This window comes from Colossoma macropomum, unplaced genomic scaffold (genome assembly GCF_904425465.1).
Source record: "Colossoma macropomum unplaced genomic scaffold, Colossoma_macropomum, whole genome shotgun sequence".
In the NCBI taxonomy this organism is placed as follows: Eukaryota; Metazoa; Chordata; class Actinopteri; order Characiformes; family Serrasalmidae; genus Colossoma; species Colossoma macropomum.
Genome location: NW_023494805.1, coordinates 16,331,336 through 16,350,816, shown reverse-complemented (window position 1 = coordinate 16,350,816; position 19,481 = coordinate 16,331,336). Strand labels below are relative to the sequence as shown.

The window sequence follows — 19,481 nt, the reverse complement described above, 5'->3', positions numbered from 1 at the left end:
CAGCCACAAAGACTCTTTTCAAGCAGAGAATTCCAGCCATGGCTCGGTAACTTGGAAACGAATACCGCTGTTTATGTGTTTGTGAATGGTTTATCTCCCACTCAGTGCCCAGGATACAGTTTATTTCTTTTGTTTTATGTTAATCGTCGTCTTTGTGATAACCGGTGGTAACAGTGGCTTCTACGAGGTGTTCGAATTTCGTTGCCATGACAAACCCGAAGGCGGATTCCGGTTTCCATGGTAATGGTAGTTTTACGTCATATGTGTAAGACAGAAGAAGGACCTCGCAAGTATAAAAAGTGAAAATGCGATTACTGTAGTTATGATGAATGTAGTAAAATTTGTAAAATGTTTATGACAAGCACATTTTGATATTTAAAACTGTGCAATACAAAACTGTTAGTGAAGTGGTGAATTCTAGAGAAACCTCCAGCTCTGATTTTCTTAATGGTGGTGATAGGAACCAGGAGTCATGATGTCTGTAACGCATATTTTACTATTTAACCAGTAAACCTGCAGGTGTTTGAGTTTTATATGTAATGTTGACAATGGTAAAATTATTTATTATTTAATATTGGTAAAGTTATTTAATATTGTGGCATCTGCCATGCTACAGTGAGGAGCTTAGGGGATGTAGTCAGACAAAGTGGCTCTTAGTGGTGGGTGGGGAGGTTGTAGGGAGAACATCATATGTCCAAGGAGGGTAGGCTTTGAAGTGTGACTTCCTGTTGAAGTACCTGTTTTCTGCATCTTCTCCTGTGCTGACACTACATTAGTGTCAGAAGTGGGATATGGCTGTCAAGCCGGAAGAAGTCGAGCGGTGCATCAGGCAGCGAAGAGGACATAGCCTGGAGGAAGGGGATACAGAGCGCTACACCTGCCCCTTCCCTGACAGGTAAAGCTGAGAGTGAGGCGGCTGGCTGGGGAAGACAGCAAAGGAAACAGCAAGGCTCGGCAGCGAAGCCTAGCTGGCGCACATCTGCTCACCGCACTTAAGCGGCAAGGACGCCTAAGAGCCGTACTCCGCACAGCTGCTAGTGGTTGTCCAGCATCACGGCTGGATGCTGCTGCGGAGAGGGCAGAACTCATCCTTGACATGAAAACACCACAGCGAGCAACACAGTACCATGTGGCAAAGGAGCTTGAGGATGAGACGACATGCTGAGCGGTCCCCCAGGTGACTGGTGTGCTTTCAGTGCAGGAAGAGGGGACACCACACCAGGCAATGTCACAAACCTAAGCTGGTGGGGAAATGGAAGCTGGTTGCGGTGTCTAGTGGTGGGGCCGAGGAGGAGAGTCAGGGCTCCCTGGCAGTGTGGCCACTGGCTTGGGGAAAGCTGAACACACAGCATCAGAGCCAGTTATTAGATGTCCAGGAGCAGGGCACGCTGTCAGGTTGAGGGCACCACAGCTTTTCATGTGTGAAGCTGCCAATGCTGGAGGAGCTGAGCATGCAGCACAGCGCCCTGAGGGACATGGGCAGTGCACACAAGCAGCACTCTCACCAGCATCAGTGCACGGTGGCTGAAAAGAGGGCCGCTGCTGCTGTTGGTGCCCCCAGTAGCACCAGACTTGACGCTGTGAGCTGTAAGGAGTTGCGCCACACCCACGAGGAGAACGCAGCTTTCAGTCTCTCCACACTGACACACCGATGGAGAGGACACTCATGGAGCTGGTGTTCGGCTGCCCAGTAGAGGCTCTGTTGCGTCCGCCATGGGACGTGCTGCCGTGAGGAGCTTAGGGGGTGTGGCCATGCAAAGTGGCTCTAGGAAGGCCCTACGCTTCCAGTTAAAAAGGGTTAAAAAGGGACGATTATTTTTGCCGTTGTTGCAGAGGTTCTTGTTAGAGTAATTGTTTTTGTTAGAGTAATTGTGTTTGAGGAGGGTGGGCTTTGATGTCTAATTAGTGGTTAGAGGTGTCTACCCTCCTTGCATGTTTGATCGTGCATTACCTTCTCCCTGTATTTTGGTTTGGGATAGTGCTGGGCAGGGCATTTCTTGCTGCCTGTTAAAATGCCCATTCAAAAGAAAAGAGAGTTTGCCTGTATGTGCAATGTTTTTCATGTCTTTCTTCTATGCTGATGCTACAACATGAAAAATGCTTGTTTTCTTTGAGTACTATTTTGCCTTACAGCGTCCACTAGATTAAAAAAATTAGGCCCAGACCTTGTTGCAGAACAGTTTAAAACAATGTTATGTTAGTTATATTGCATGATACCTGTGTGCCTCAGGCATCATGCAATGTATCTGTAACTATTTTGTGTAATAGCTTTCTGTGAGGTATTAAAACACTGCAGTGGTTCCTCTGAATGACTTTGTTTACATCTTAAAGATACAGTAATTGCAGAAGTTTTGAAAATGTGTAAAATTCCCCTTAAATCAGGGGTGTCCAACCTTCCACAAAGGGCCGGTTTGGTGATATGAATCTATGGACACCAGGTGTCGCCAGTTACAAATAAACCTACTACCTACAAGAGCACTGGTGACAAGGGCTTTTTATTCATAAAGTTGTTTATTATATACATATAATGTGCAAATGCATAAACTTCATGTAAACAATATATATATAAATATAAAAAAATATAAAATACAGCTTCTGACAAAGAAAAAACACTGAATGTAATATGCAATATAAACATCAAAATTTCAAAACATTCTCCATCAAAATTCATACATCTTGTTCTTGCAGGAAAGAAAATATTCAGTTGTTTTTATATGGTTCAAAAATTATTTTCATTTAAGCTTCAAGTTCATTTAGAATGGACTGCAGGGATTATGGCTTTTTAAAAGCATTTTAAATCTGCATGCATTAAAATGTATACTTAATCCCAAATTACAGTGACATTTGCAGGCTTTTGACCTACAGTGGTGTTTTCCTTCATCTTTATCAGTCTTTTAAAATTGTTTATGACATCTTCCAGCACACACACTGCTTTTTACATTCCTTATTGATGTATGATTTCCAGTAATCAATACATTTCAGAGACATGTGACATAAGATATAGAGACTCTCCACCTGAACAGACGGCTTAAATGAAGGCAAGCTTCTGCATATTGATATGTTTGCTTTGAGGTTTAGATTCCAAAGTACACTTTCTGGTGCTGTCTTCTTTATCTTGTCCCCAAACCTGCGTAGATTCAGTAGTAAATTGTCTGACAGTGGACACTATCAGTGCGTTGATAAAGTTCTTAGTCTTTGTGCTTCTTGTCTGAATTCAAACAAAGAACTGGTTTGTTAGTGACTCTGGGGCTGGTTGATTTGACCCATGAATAGCACGGAGCCTGTGGAGTTAAACAGAGAAATCAGTATAGCTGCAAAGACATTAATTACAAACAGTGCCTGCTCAAAAAACTTGCTGACTACAAAACTGACCTGTTGGCTTGTGTTGGATGAGGAAGAGGAATGGACGGTCCAGAATGTGCTCCTCTATGGCCATACGAGAGTAGATGATAGCAGCTGTAGAAACACAAATGTGTCATTCATTATCAGTTCATACATTTAAAAAAGCAATTAAGTGGTTCACTCATTTTATTTTTTTATACCCTTAAAAATACATTACATCCTAAGACGTATTATTCAGTAATTACATGGAAAACTGTGCAAACTGACTGAGAGAATCTTCAGTTATAGGAGTGAGAAATGGAAGCCCAGAACTGCTGGGTTTTAAGTGGCATTTTCAGTTAGGAGATGTCATTACCTGTGGCAGAGGAGCCTTGGGTTCCCTCTTCATTCACTTCGATCTTTACTCTTTGTAGAACATCAGATACACACAATGGTTCTTCAGCTAAGAGGGAAAAAGTGATAAACAATACATTAGATATTTTTATAGTCACACTCTTTAACAAGTTAGGTATATTCCTAAAAACATAGGTGCTTAAAAGGATTCTTTGGAGTGAGACCATAGAAGAACTGCTTTTGCTTGCGTAAGGAACCTTTCTCTGGTTCTTTAAAAAGTCAATTAAAACCACTCAATTACAAAATTTTTAAACTTTTCACAGTAGCTATAAAATGCAATTTTTGCCTGTTTTGCTTGCTAGAAGAAGGTTACAGAACCAAAAGTAGTTCTTCTATAGTCTTCTATCGTGTCACTCAGTGTCAAAGAATTTATTAGGCACCTTTCTTTTTGGAAATCGTAAAATGCACTATACTTACTAGTGATGCGGGAGAAATCAGCTTTGGCCTGGTTAAAGATGTCTCCAAGACCCAGTGTGCTCAGTGTGGACTTCAGATCTACCTCTGTATCAATGGAAAACCTGGACATAACATTGATACAATTACCTGCATTAGACTCACATAATCTGAAGCTCTGATAGATTTAAGAGCTCTGTAATGGCATCTGTCTATTTTACCTGGGAAGCACCAGTTGACGGTTAACCATCTTTAGCTGCTTTGTCCACTCCTGGACTTTGCTGCTGCTAAGCTCCTTGATCAGATTGGACACTGGCACGTCTCTGTCAAACGACGATACCAGGAGCATGCTCAGTGAGTCCCCTTCATACGGCACCTCAATGACGTCGTAATCAACACCTTCCTCAGTAACAAACTCACCTGGACAGAAGAAATATTTGTTCATCAGTTTAGAATTTCACTTATTCACTTCCCTATTCCTCTGCATTTCATTAAATCATCCATTCATTGTTACAAAGGCACAACCGATGTGAAATTTTCCAATAACCAATCATTTTGGCCAGTTCAGTTGTTGTACAAAATAGCATCACATTCCTCAATGAACAATCGAGTATTTAAAGAGATATTGACAGTGCTTTATCAGTGAAATATCTGTCAATGCTGATAATTTCATGGAAACTTAATATTGGCCAATTTGATCAGTCCATCAACATATTGGTCTGTGCCTATATCATTACAACTCCCATCTGGCATACTCACCATAGTTGAATTTCTGGGTTGTTCTCATCATTGGCACTGGCACTACAGTGCCATTAGCACCATAGAAGAGCATCTCCATGGTCAGCTTGTGGTCGAAGGGTGTCTTCCAGAGGCCGTGGAAGTGGAGGGCATTTAACAGCACCAAACGCGTCTGCTTGCTCAGCACTCCAGACTGCAAGAAGTTTGGGATCATGCCTGAGGGAAGAAGGGAAAGTTCAGGACTTGTGTGGCAATGTCCAGTACCTGTTGTACGTGATAACTGCATGTGTACACAGTACACTCTTACACAATCATTTAAAATGGGAGTCTTGGAATCATAAAAGCTTCAAAACATCCTGAGAATTAGTCAAAGGAACAGTTTGTCTTCACACAGTGACAAAAACATCCTAACGCCTGCACTCAACATAATAAATGCCACTAATTTGTCCTTGGCTTGGATGAGCAGTTCAAGAAAAAATTTAAATTGGCATAAAACCTTTGCATTACATGAACTTTAAAAAAGATCTCACACATTCTTTAAAGAACAATTTTCTCTCTTTCTCTCTCTCTCTCTCACACACACACCCACTCACCTCCAGTTCTGTCCGACACCCAGGAGTTGATGACCTGCAGGGCAGTCTCTGGCTGGCTAAAGTCCACCTGGTGAGGGACACTCTGAAATGCTTTAGAAAGGCTGCGTCGGAAGTGTTTTTCCAGGACGATCTTTCTGTCCACCATTACTCCACTAGCCACCTCCACCCCGTGTTCACTGTCCAGGTCCCTCTGGAGAAGCCTCTGCTGCCGCGGCATTCCACGTTCTGTAAATATAGACATGAAGAGTTAGAGAAAGGTATGAAATAGTTCCCTACTACATCTTTTGCCAAACTGTGCAAGTTTTAAAGTGCTGTCTCTATTCTTACCTTGCAGAGAGTAGCCCATGTGGGTTTGGAGTGTCTTCAGTGTGCTGCCGTAGGCTCCCAGCTGGACCATGCCCATCACTGAGGAGACGCCATAAGGCGACATGGCGAGGTTTTGGCCTGGATGGGAGCGGGCAGCTTCTGAGAACACCCGCAGTCCAAAATTTGTCTGCTGCTCCTGCAGGAAGCCACCCAGCGCTGAGCCGCAAACAGCCAGGATCAAGAATACACAAAGTGTCTGCATTCTGCGTTGGGAGGGAAAGAATATGGGATATGAAATGTTAGCTAACCGTTTATTGTCTATGTAACTTACCCATAAAGAATGAACAAATGATGAATGAATGACTCCTACTGAAAACATTGCCCTAAGCTATATTTAAATCAATAGTGTAACCCACAGAGCTAAAGTGGAGCTTTTACCTTAACTATGGCATAAACAGCCCAGACTTGTTTGAGCTGTTAAGCTCTTCCATAAATAATAACGCCTGAAACCAAGGGCCTTCGGCCAAACCTCAAGGAACACTCAAATGTCAGAACGTGCTTTAGAGGCACAAATTCTCTTCTATGCTACAACACCCACAGTGTAAATACAAGGCTATGCTGTCCTTGTTTGCTTACCTTGACTCGTGAAATGTGCTAAAATAAATGGGCCAGACAGACTGTTCTTACTCTTACAAACAGCAACATCCACTAAAAAGTATGCTGGAGCACATTAAACCTGTGACTTGCATCAGGGGATACAAATCACATTTCAGTTCTCCTTTATGACAGATTTAGTACATGTGCTGCTAAAGCAAGCACATTCTCCTATATTTCACAATCAAACTGATGTAATACATATTAATGCTTTAACATGACTATAAGCTCAGTCACACTGTAAGGGTTACCAAACATTTAAATTAATTTCAGAATACTATGAGTACTAGTGCGCAAACCATTTATTTCACAAGGCTGTTTATTATAGTAACAAGCACTAATGTAGGTAAAGTACTAGTAAAGTATGTTTAAAAAGCACAAATTATGTCCAAAAAGTGCAAGCAAAAACACAACCCGTACCTGAAAGTAGTAGGCTTTGGTGATTTAAGCTTGTAGAAATGTCTTCTCCTTGTGCCTGTCAAGCACGGAATGAGAGCGTGAGTGCATTTCGCCGCTTTTTAAACATCTCAGAACCCCTCCCCCTCCAGCTAACGGAAGTGGTGAAGTCATTTCTGTCTGCTTTTTCAGCCTGAGCCATCTCTACTCCCTCCCTCGGTCTCTTTCACACAGACTTACACACATGTTTTTCCTTCTTCTTTTACGGAAGAAAATCAAGTCATGCCGTTCACCCCAGGGAACTCCTCCTGCTGACTTTGACAGGATTTGGCAACAACTCAAAGTCAGTGAACCTTCTGAGAGTGTTCCTTAATTTAATTACAAACCCACTCACTCATACACCCACTCACTGTGTTACACTGCATGCTCATAGCTCTCACTTGCCTGTGCCAGACTGGTGAACGTAGATAGGTCCAATCTTAATAAGGATAATACACACAATGAAATAGTCTGTCTAAACAAAATGTGGCATATTGATGATCTAGGCCTGCTCAGTCTTTGGGGTGGCAGTTGATTCAGACATTTTTTTCTCACATAGTCACAAGCTACTTTGAGAGTGCACACACCACTACACTTTTCAGTTGGCCCCATGATCTCTGGGCTTATTGTTCACTTACGAACCCTTTAATGCATAAAAAAAAATAATAAAAAAAAACATGCTCAGATAGTACAGCATGATCTGTTGTACATATATAAATATCTCTTCTGTTTCAGTACATAAATAAAAAGTAAAATTATTCAGTAAAAATTACTATATAAGTTATGTAACTATAAGAGTGAGAAACTGGCATCTAGGCCCACATACAGGGCCTTATAGTTAATGTACAGTCCCTTAGAGTTAACATACAAGCTCTTAAAGTTATCCTAAAGGCTATTAGAGTTAACACACAGGGCCTTAGTCTTTAAAATACAGGCCACCTTCATGTTATTTTATAGGCTCTTGGGGTTAAGCTACAGGCCCTTAGAATTAACTTTCAGAACCTTAGGGATAACATACAGGCCCTTAGAGTTAACTTTCAGACCTTTAGGGACTAAATACAGGCCCTTAGAGGTAATGCACAGGCCCTTGGAGATAATATACAGGCCCTTAGAGTTAATACAGTGGCCTTAGGGCTAATATACAGGCCCTTACAGTTGATTTTTAGGCCCTTAGGGTTAACATACAGACCCTACATTTAACATACAAGCATTTTGAGTTAACATAAAGGCCCCTAGAGGTTCATCAGGGGTTACAATATGCTGAATTTTGACATACATTTTGAGACGAAATGAGCTTTGACATGATTGCACTTGTCTTATGCTTCCTCGTGATCAGAGAGGAATCACACTGAGAAGAAAACGGAACCAAAATCTGTTTTTACCTATGTGGCCCAATTAAGATTAGTAAACCTCACATCTTGCTAGCGAGCCCCTCGGGTAAAGATGACACATCACACTGCCATATTTGGTACTACAGAGCCAGCATTCCATGGCACATGCTCACGAACAGAGTCTGCATGCTCTGAGTTCTACAGATGACTGAGTGTCTGGTGACAGAGAGACGAGTGAAAGAGAAAGAATATGAAAGCAGGGAGAAGATTGCGTTTCACTTTTTTACCAAGTGTCTATGATGCGATGATACGACACTGACTCAGTGTTCATGTCTGTACCTGGAGATGTAGAGAAAAAATGAAGATGGAGAAATGGAAGATAGATTTGTCCTCCTCTCTCACTGGAGCGATGCCATAGAAGAACAATATTCTTTCGCCAAAGAACCGTTCAATAAATAATTCTTAAAAGACTAATATTTGTAAATGAAAACCTTTTAAAGGTTTATGTGAAGGCTCTACACCAATTAAAGTTTTCTTTTCTGCTCTCTTCAAAGTAAAGGTCCTAATGAGTTCCTAGAACCTTTACATTATGTGGAGGTTCTTTAATGTTTAAAAAGGTGCTTCATACTCCCACATCTAATTTACAAATATGATTTTTTTTTTGAAAGAATAATCCATTGAAAGGTTCTTCAATGCTATCTATCCAAAGAAACCTTTTTGGCACCTTTATTTTTAAGACTAAATGTTTTCCTAAGCCAAGAACCACTTAGGAACCTTTATTTGTATAGGTATAAGAAAATAAAGAACCATAGTATTGGAACTAAACTGGTTTTAAACTGTTTGAACAGAGAGATTTAGCAATTTAGGTAAATGTTTCACTCGTTTATTGTAATCTCTAGTTACAAAATCTTGCCAATATGACAGTAGTGATGAGAGATTTTACAGAGACCAAACACTCAAAACAAAACACACAGGCAATAAAATGACAAACGCTTTGAAAAAATGATGTCATGGTCAATTAAATCGTGGTGGTGTTTCATTAACCTATTTGTTTGGCTCTGTTTTTATGCTTTCATGTTATGTATAGTCTGATACCACAAAACTGCTCTGGATTGGGCCGTTTTCATACACAACATGCATGGACTGCATATCAGTTCATTACATTCGCTTTCCATTCATAGAATCATCAAGCCCCTTTTAGCTTTTGTACACATTATTACTTCCCACCTCCTCCACAAAGCTTGCTACATTCCATATTAAGGGGGGGGAATGGAACATTTGGAAACACTCATTCAGACCCCAGTGGAAACACCCACCTGATTCACATCTCAGATGAACATGGGAACTCACTTTGGCTGGATGAAGACTCATTATAACTGTGACAACCAATAAGAGGGTTTTGGAAAATCCATTAAACCAAACCACAGTTTGGGTCAAACAAAGAGACTGTATGCAACACACAACCATGACATTTGTTTGTCTCCCGCCTTACCACTTCACATAACTATGTGCTATATGACCTGATGTGGGCAGGGAGACTACAATTAGCTTACAGCGTTTAAGACCTACAGCATACAGTACATCTGCTAACCATCCACTCTTTTACTTTTTCTCTTGAGGAAATAAAGAATGAAAGAATAAAGGTATTTTGGTAACACTTAAAATGCTACAAATGTTTACAAATGCTCATATATTTTAATATTAACTTTAAGTTTATGTGTGATTACAATGAGTGTTGAATTTGAAAGATATTTAGTTAACCCCTTATTTAGCCAACCCTTGCCTTTAACAAATATAGCTTAAGGCACAATTTGACCTTTACTACTGATCTTTTTGCATGTCGAGTTAACCTTTTCTATGATACATCCTATAAACTCCTGATTCACCTAGGCCCAAATATACATCAGTCACCATTTTGCCTTGAGCAACCCACCTGGCTCAGACATGGCCAGACAGATAGATTATTTCTACATAGCCTTGCAGAAAATTATGAAATCTTGCCATCTGTAAGGTATTAAAAGTATAAACAAAAGGCATCCTGCAGGGTAATGTTACAACACATCCTGTTTAACAAAAGGCACGTTTCTTATTATGATTTTCACATTCTTAAACATCTGTTTCTAATGGCTCTCTCACAGTAGTAGCAGAATCAGAGAAGACAAATTATGTTATCAAATTCAAACACAGTATTTTATGGGCCAGACTTAAGGAAACAAATACTGGTAACACTTTATTTAAACGCTACTACATAATACTGACATAACGATGCAATAAACATATCATAGCAGATGTCACATGCTGTCATGAGTTGTAATGACATGTTTATGGCATAGTTATGTTAATGTTATGTAGCAAAGTTAAGTGAAGTAAAGTGATACACATTACGGATACAATATAAGAAATCTAATCTAACAGGATTAGATACCAAGTGAGTCATACAAGCATACAAACGTAAGGCCAAGGCTGGTTGTAATTTGCCTGGATTCAGTATGAGGAGGTGAGTTTAGTTTGATCATTGGTGATCACTTTAATGATTTGCTTGTTTATAAATAGGAACTTGCCAGAATGTCTTCTATAGCATTAATAATTCAGCTTTGTAACCATGAAAGGCAAGAAAACTTTTGCATGGCCCTAAATTTAGTTCTGCTTTATTTTGTTGTCAAGGAAAACACACAAACAGCCTAAACAAAGAACATGTGTTATTGTTATTCGTCATCATGACTTATAAATGATAAGCTTTAAATAGCTGAGCGGTGGGCGAAAGACACCAGATGTTGGAGCAGTGGGACGAGTGGTGGTGAAAGAGGAAAGAGGGATGGGAAAAAATGTAGAGAAGGGAAAAATTCAGAAGAAGAGAGTGAAATGATGAGACACAAGTGGGTTGCAGGCAAGAGCATGGACATCAGTCCATGAGGTATTCAGTACATACATACGTACTAATTTGTATTGAGTGTAGATAAAATGTGGATTTGTCTACAATTTGTTTGGTGGTATACAACTTTTCAACACTCCTTACATGAACATGTACTCCCATTTTCAGTGGCCAGCTATGAATATTACAGCTAGGCCTTCAGTTTAGGCCTTAAAAGTCAAAATGTGGTAAAACAAGGAAAAAACATTTCTATGATAATGATAATGATTTAAAATTACAGTACATATTCTGTGTATATATGGGACTGTTCATTCACTTTGTATATGAAACATTCTGTAATTTTATAGTCTTATCTGTAAAAATCATATATATATACATATTTATAAGAAAATAAGAAGTAAATTAGGAGAAACTCAAACCTCACCTTCTCTGTAACCATATCACCAATATCTGGGTAACCACTAAAATTCTGTTGATTACACAGCTATTTTTTACAGTGCAATTCCTACCAGTATCTCTGTGGGATACTAATATTATGTCCATGCTAGAGATATTTTTAGCCATTCTAGATTAAAAAAAAAAAAACAGACATTTTGAGCTTGTAAAAATATTCCATGTTTTATCTTGTAACAGACAAATCAACATATCTTCACTGTGCAAAAAAATCTCCATTTTTTGTGATTGTTAGTTGTCTGCAATAATTCGAGCTCAGCAGCTGCCCTTTAGTAGGCCTTGAGCCCATCTCTTGAAGACCCAGCCAATACAAGAGCTAGATTGGCTGTATCTAGATACTTTAACTTTCTTTATTTCTACATAGAATAATACATGTATTTACTAAGGATACAGTAGAGTCAGTTTTTTCCTCTCTGAGCAGATGTTTTACTGAATTGTAGCACAGTATGAAAAAATATCATGGAAAAACTTTGCATAGGTCAAGAGAGGTTATGTGAAATGATGACTGAGACTGCTAGAGAATTGAAAGGGAAAAGGATGACGGAAAGAAAGCAGAAGCAGTTTGAGTGTGAGCGTTCAGGCGAGAGGCCTAGAGTTCAGGGATTCCCTCTGTTGCGTGAAGGACACCCTGCACTTCTAACCCAGGCAATGAACGTGAAAGAAGATGAGTAACCACATCGAATGATGGTAAGACTGCACTTCCACATTTGATGCCACACCACGGAGGTCAAAACATTTTACAAAAATTTTTATTATAAAAAAATGTGTACAGTAGTACTATTAATTAACTAGCAAAAATTTTGATAATCATTTAATTTACAGTAATCATACTGTATTATAAAATGATACCTATTTCTAAATACAGCTGATGAGTATATTTGTACAGTTTTTTTCCTGCACTCTTGTATTTCTAATGTACAACTCATATGTGCTCTAACGTGAACCCACAGCTGTCTGAGGACTTGTTTATCAATCACGTCATGAACCGAACATCACAGTAGAGCAGTTACATTCACTTACACCAGTCATTAAGGCTGTAAAGGCAGCAGTACCCAATTACCTATTAAGTGTAAGATTATGAGAAGAACTAGTTAACTGAAACACACACAAAAAATGGAATACTAACACATGTAAGAGATCTTTGTGGTTGGAATAACATGTTTTTACAGCATTCTGCTAAATATAAATGGCTTTTATCCCACATTTTTCTTGTATTTTCTTGTAAGGTCTACTTATGATGTTCGACCTGTTCTATGTACCAAAAATGGTCATAATTCATTAAACTAAAATGCAGTCTGGAGTAAAGGCTGTAGGATGAGTAGCTGCATATATGTAAATGTGCTAGTTTTTGTGATGTCACAGAAACTATGAATTCAAAAGCTTATTTTCTGTATATGGACTTGGGCATGAACAGTATGTTTTGAAATGTCTACACACTTCATACCACTTCACTTTCAAATTCTTTCAATGGAAAAAAAATTGAGTCAAATTCAGTCTTCCATGATAAGGGACAAAAGAAATACAGTGGATTACTACAAGGCTGGTTTCTTCACAGTGCACTCTAACCAGAATATTTTCTTGGTTTTGAGAGTAAACCTTCATAGATGCTAAACATACTGTCCAAATAGTCCAAAAAACAACAAACAAAAAAAAAACAGTTGACAGCATAAAATGACAAACACCAAAAACAAACACAACTGCAACAGACACATGATGGGCCTAAAATAATCAGTTAACAGAGAAACAGCTGCAAATATAGATAATGTCCTTTATATCACTAAAGCATTTAAAGTAGTTGCTTTGATGGTTGCTGAGCTCTGAAATGAAAATGATGTTTTTCATTCACTCTTTTGCTCATTAGAGTTAAATCTCCAGCCTCCTGAAACAATAAGTACAAAATACTCTAAAATATGGCTTGTTCAATAACTTGTTTCATTAATTTAACCGCAACAAACAATTCTCTTGTTAACTGTAGTTTGGTAACAGTAGGTTATGGTTGCCAAGCAGCATAACAGCACAATAGTCATTATTCCATGACCATCACATTGTTTCTTTCAATTATTTGTCACCTTACTGCAAAATTCAGTTGACGTGTGAGGTCATATCTGTGTACGGTAATTTTACAATGACTTCAAAAGAGGAACAACCAATCAAATTATAGAACCAGAATTGTGCAAAAAGCATTTCAAAAGATTATTACTGCATCTCCAGAGGCAGTTTGCTGCTGTAGGCTGAACACACTGATGTTCCACTTCATTTGAAGCCGCAGCAGAATCTTCACAGAATTTTCAACCAAGCACATCAGGTGACCACGTTCAGAGCCTTGAATTCCAGGCGGCTCTTAGTAATCTACTATTGAAGAAGAATGATTCTAAAGTTCTTCAATGCCTAATCATGTTTGACACACAACGTTATTGCCAAACAAGCTTAAGAACAGGATGTGATGAATGGGGTGACAATGGGTCAACAGGGGAACAAACATTTCCTGTGTGCTACCCTCGAAGTGAAAAATAACAACAAATTCACCTTACTATAGTACTGAGACTGAATTAAGAAAGCAGAGTGGAAAAGTATCAGAAAAACAGATGACCCATACCATGACACAGACCACTGCACGTTACGCACGTTACTTGAAGCTACGTGTTCAGCCAGACACAAGTGTAAGGGAAGTGTGGAATAGCTTTCCAGACTAGACAGTGCCTGGTGTCTGTCTGAGACTGGAATGTTTTGACTTGAATATTGCTTGAGGAATTCCAGCTATTAGGCAAAGATATCATGGTCATTGTGGTCTGACCACTCTCATTGTTTCCTTTTTTTGAAAGGAAATAAAGACAATAGGTTCAAGAGCCGTCTTATACATAATAAATTGTTTTCTTAATAAATACTAAAATATGTTTCTTAGACCTACCACAAAGACAGATGTAAAACACATTTAAACATCTCTACAGTGGGCCAGTCTTCATGCTTGTCTCCCTCTTTACATGTTTATTCATATTTTAGCGAGTGAGCTAGCTTGATGTTTCAATGGAAGTACATTGACACTTGGCGCTTCTGTAGTTTAGGTTACTCGTGGAGTGCGTTGTTTAAAAAGCATGACATCAGCTGGTGAACTCATCTTGGTAGCTTAATAAACACCACGTTGCTAGATGCTTCTACCATGGCCTAGTGAAGCTTTATTAGTACTGTGAAATAAAAAACCCTGAATAAATACAAAACTAAATAAAAACAAGACCTGAAAAGTGCTATGAAGATATGAAGACGATGATTTCTTCTCTTTTTCTTGAAAGCCAAGCTGAGTCATGGAAGAGTAAATTTTAACACCACTATCATACACTGACTACAATGATAATAATGTAATACTTGAGGATCCTGAGAACAGATAGTATTTCTTCATTTATTTTATTTATTTAGTCAGTTGTACTTATTAAGGGGGTATTATTTCATCTAATGTTTACATCCTCAGTGGATTGTCACAAGTATTTGGACGATTTCAAACGCTGTGGTCTAAGGCCCCTCGCACTTCAGAGGCCTGTGGTAGTCAGAGGTCCCTAGTAGTCAGAGGCTTCTGGCAGTCAGAGGCGTCCGGCAGTCAGAGGGTACCAGCAGTCAGAAGCCCCTGATAGTCAGAGGCACCTTTCATTCAGAGGCCCCTATCGATCACTGACCCCAATGGCCCGGTCAGTAATTTATCACTGAATGAACGCTAGACTTTTGTTCATAGAAACACCTGTCTGCCTTATTTGTATGTAGCTATTGTCTTGTGATTATTGAAATTACTGCAGGGGAAAAAGTTGTGTCATTGTGTTATTTGCACTCTAAAAAACAGTACAATAGGATTTTTACCCAATTGTCCCCCCTAATTTTGTCATGGCCAGTTGTGCTAGATAGGTCTCCTCATCACACAATACTGCCAAGCTGGAAAGGTGAAAGGCAGCATGTGCTTCTTCTAAGATCAATTAGCAACAGATGACCCCCCCCAACCCCAGAGAAACAGGGAGGCTAGTTATGCTTTCTTGGACTCCTGGTCATGGACAGCTGTGGCATCACCAGGAATTGAACTTGCAATCTCCAGATATAAAAGTAGGTATTTTGAGAAAATCTGCTAGATTTAAACTTTGGAAAGATTTGGAATGCTACCCAAAGGCAACATTGCTGCAGCCTTAGGAAGCAAATGATTTGAAAACAAGGGACAAATATATAGCAGCCTTGGCAGTTTTCAAGGTTGCATAACAGAGTACAGCACAGAGTGAAGTCATAACAAGCCAAAAGTATCTGTTTCATCTGACACTTTAAATAACACAGTAAGATAAATGTCTGGCCTTGCCAGCATCTTTCAAAGCAGGAAAAAAGAATTAGTCTGGCAAACCAACACAGTGTATGCCAGTTTTTACTGGCGGGCTGGATTTCCTGCTAAGCAGTACAGCTTGTGTGAACATGTTTTGTGGCTGTAACTAAGGGCTGTGATTGTGGTTGCTGTCTGTACACAGTGAGGTCTGTATCTACCTCTCATCTGCACGCATATACACACACCACAGCTTACTCAAAAACAATCACAGACTTGCTGTAGTGAATAACGCTGTCATTTATATGAGCTGTTCTGTTTGCTTCCACCCACTGCCACTGGAGATAAAGCTTCCACTTCTCTAATACCTTTGCTGTATTGCATGAAGTTTTGAGAAATATTGGGAATACAGCACTTATATACATGGTCTCTGTCAACTTTAACATCAAGAGTTTGTTGAAAATGGATTTTCTTTGTCCAATTACTTATGGGTCCTGAAATAGGTTAAATTAATCACTTCTGCTACAAATTGAAACCTAGCATTTCAGGAGAATTCAGTAAAAAGCAGAATGAGTGCAAAAGTTACGGCTAACCCCACAGGTGGGATTAACTGTAACAGATAGAGAAAGAATTGATAAAAGAAAAAAGAAAGAAACAATGCAAAGCATGACAAGTTGAAAACAACTTATTTGTGAGGATATGGAGTTCTCTCATTGTTTAGTTTAACAGTCTATTAAAACTAACTCTGCTGTGTAGAGACTGTACTTTAGCCTGGCTAACTCTCACTGTGGCTTCAAAACTGTGCCTGTATTACAGCCATTAAAGGGTGATTCAAATAATATTGATTTGAATATTGGTATAAATACAATTGATTCAAGTTCAGCATTACTTGAATTGATTCAGGTAATATTGGTTTAAATATAATTGGTCTAAAATTTAAACACACAACCCAGTAACTGAAAAACACATAACAAAAAAGTTGCTTTTATGGTACAAGAACGGTCTTCAGTATGAATCTTAGGAAACATTTATCCAATTGCTTTCCAAATTTGTAGATGACAATGGGAATAAGGGAAGCAAAAGCATGTTACATTTGAATCTGTTTAACTACATAAAATATCAGTGTTGAATTTTACCCCATGTTACTTTGCAGCCCCCTTTTCCTTATTCATGCATTTTGTTTTGCTGTTTAACTACAATCATTGTTTGCACTTTTGACCAACCATTTAAAACTTAAATGACATTAAATCAAAGCTCTGCTATGTAAGATGTTTTTTTTTTAATTTGAAGAATAAGTATTACTGAGGAAAAAACAGGGTAAAATAGGTTTTTGTGAGCTACTGCTGCTGTAAAGTCTAAAATAATTATTTAAAAGAGGTGTCGGTTCAGATTTTTTGGACCTAATCACACATCTTGACTTGATTCTTGGCTCACTTACATCATCAGAAGAAGTTTAAAGAAGTTTAAAGAAGTTTAAGTTTTGACTGAGCTCTCTTTGAATACTTTCTCAATGCGCTCACAATCATCAGATTCACCTGCTCAGGGAAGGAGTCTGATGCACAACCAACATTACAAAGTGTTCTTTCACACGTTGCATACAATTACACATTTCCACCAGTGAGGTCTTCAAATCCTCCAAATGTACATAGTGCAGCTTTAAGATGAACCTAAAGGGGATCTCTCTTTATTGCTATTATTGGTCAAATAAAATATGTCATAATGGGTTTAAGGCCATAAATTCTAATCATACATTTCAATAAAACTATAAAAATATACAATAGATAATGCAAACAAAGTCTGCAAATACTTATGTTGACTTATTTGAGAAATGTATTTGAGGATGAAGCTGAAGTAGCCAAAATAAAAAGATATTGGACAGATATGGACTAACTGTATGCACAGACCCATGCAAAAACGTCCAGACAGTTACATAACAAACCCAGATCTGCAGTGACCAGACACACACCTTGGTGAGACATTCAGCCAGGATACACACCCTGTTCATAAACACAACACCAATAAAGAATTTTTCTTTCCATACGAAGAAGTTCTTGTGGCAGAAATTTCTAAATAAAGACCAACCATTTTAGCATAGATTTTATTATATTTGCTTTATTTGAATTCAATCTTTGGGACTGTGTGTGTGTTTGTGTTTGTGTATGCGTGTGAGAGTGTGATTCTCTGACTCACTATCTTCCTGGCTTTACTGAGTCATACAGTAAAAGGTGTTTCGTCTTATCTTTATACAGTGAGCGTCATGGTCTGAAACACTTAAGTAAATACTTGTCTGTCTAAAAAGGAAAACCCTGCAGGAACCTAACATGACATCTGACCTATTTCCTGTCTGTGAAAATCATTACATTGCTTCTTTCACCTTCATCTGCAAAACCTTGCCCTGCCATGTCATCCACTTACCAAAAGCACATTTTCATAAAAACATGATCCTCTGGTGAGTCAATTTCTCTCGCTGTTGTGTATATTAGTTCCTTGCACACACATAGAAACAAATCAGGATTCCCAAATGGTTCTTGGCACATCTGGTTCTAAGAAAAGTCCCTACATACATTAAATGATGAGAAGATAAAAGAGATGTTGAATAGTGCTTGACCCCTTAAATAGCCAGGGCTCACCGGCAGGCCCAAAGTTTTATGACACACTTCTGTGGGCTCTGGACGTTTAACTGACTTGAACATTCCATAGGAACATTCCATTTTGTCTTTAGCAATGCAATAATAACACCTCTGGAACTTTACCAGATGTTTCCTTGGTGAGTGTTTCGGTAGTGGGAATTGTAGCTAATTTTAAACTCAAAAACCCTAGCCAATACATGACTATATTTGAACAGTTGGGAAAATGTTTACTTAAATGCAGAAAGTATGTGTTTCAGTAGTGAACATTTTTAAGGTTACACACTGATTTTCAGACTTTGGAACACATTTACTTCAAAACAATGGGCTCTATCTGCTGACTATGTGGACATGAGCTACAGGGTTGCACTCTCACTCTCTAAAATGCAGGAGAATGGCTAAAAGAAGGCTCCACCTATGGAAGAAAACTCTTTGTGTTTCCTTAGTGACATAAAAATAGGGTACAGCATGTTTTAAATATAGCTTTTTTTTATTTAACGCTTGAACGTTCATGATAAATAAAAAAAAGTCGTTTAATTTCACTTTAAAAGATTTTAAAATTATGTTTTAAAAAAGCAACGTTGTAAAAAAAAAAGCAAAACAAAGAGTATTCTTTTCACAACTTGAAATTTAGGGGTTAGGGTTTGGGACAGCCACCTCCCAACAGAAAGAAACTATAAATGATTATTTTGTATAGCATATTACTATCTCAATTACTGCATCTGGTTTAAGTAGATCGTGACATAATCCTTTTAAATATGTAAGGTGTGAATACTTGTTGTGTAATTCAGCAGAATGGTTCTTATATTGACAACTTCCTTAAGATTATGAAAACCAGATTCGGGTGTGTCCAAACCTTTGTCTGATACTGTGCATTCTGACCGACATTTATTAAGTATCTCAGAGCAACAATACTGATCTATAGTTGTGACGCTTTCTCTGTGCACACATACATGTCTGCATACAAACCTGTTACATGAAACACATGAAAGCCACTATCTCAGGCTAGTGTCTAAACTAGTTTGAGCCAGTTTATTCTGGAGTGACACTTGAAGCGTGAAA

The 19,481-nt window shown here is 38.6% G+C and overlaps 1 protein-coding gene across 1 annotated transcript; it reads right to left on the bottom strand.

The window, feature by feature from the left end:
- Positions 1-2,477: 2,477 nt before the first annotated feature.
- On the bottom strand, positions 2,478-6,952 carry serpine1 (serpin peptidase inhibitor, clade E (nexin, plasminogen activator inhibitor type 1), member 1). Its single transcript, XM_036597080.1, has 9 exons — positions 6,840-6,952; positions 5,787-6,028; positions 5,460-5,684; positions 4,888-5,082; positions 4,350-4,548; positions 4,153-4,253; positions 3,698-3,784; positions 3,373-3,456; positions 2,478-3,281 (listed from the first exon to the last, which is right to left on the bottom strand). The coding sequence occupies exons 2-9, from the start codon at positions 6,025-6,027 to the stop codon at positions 3,235-3,237; spliced, it is 1,179 nt and encodes a 392-aa protein (XP_036452973.1). The 5' UTR covers position 6,028; positions 6,840-6,952; the 3' UTR covers positions 2,478-3,234.
- Positions 6,953-19,481: the final 12,529 nt, after the last annotated feature.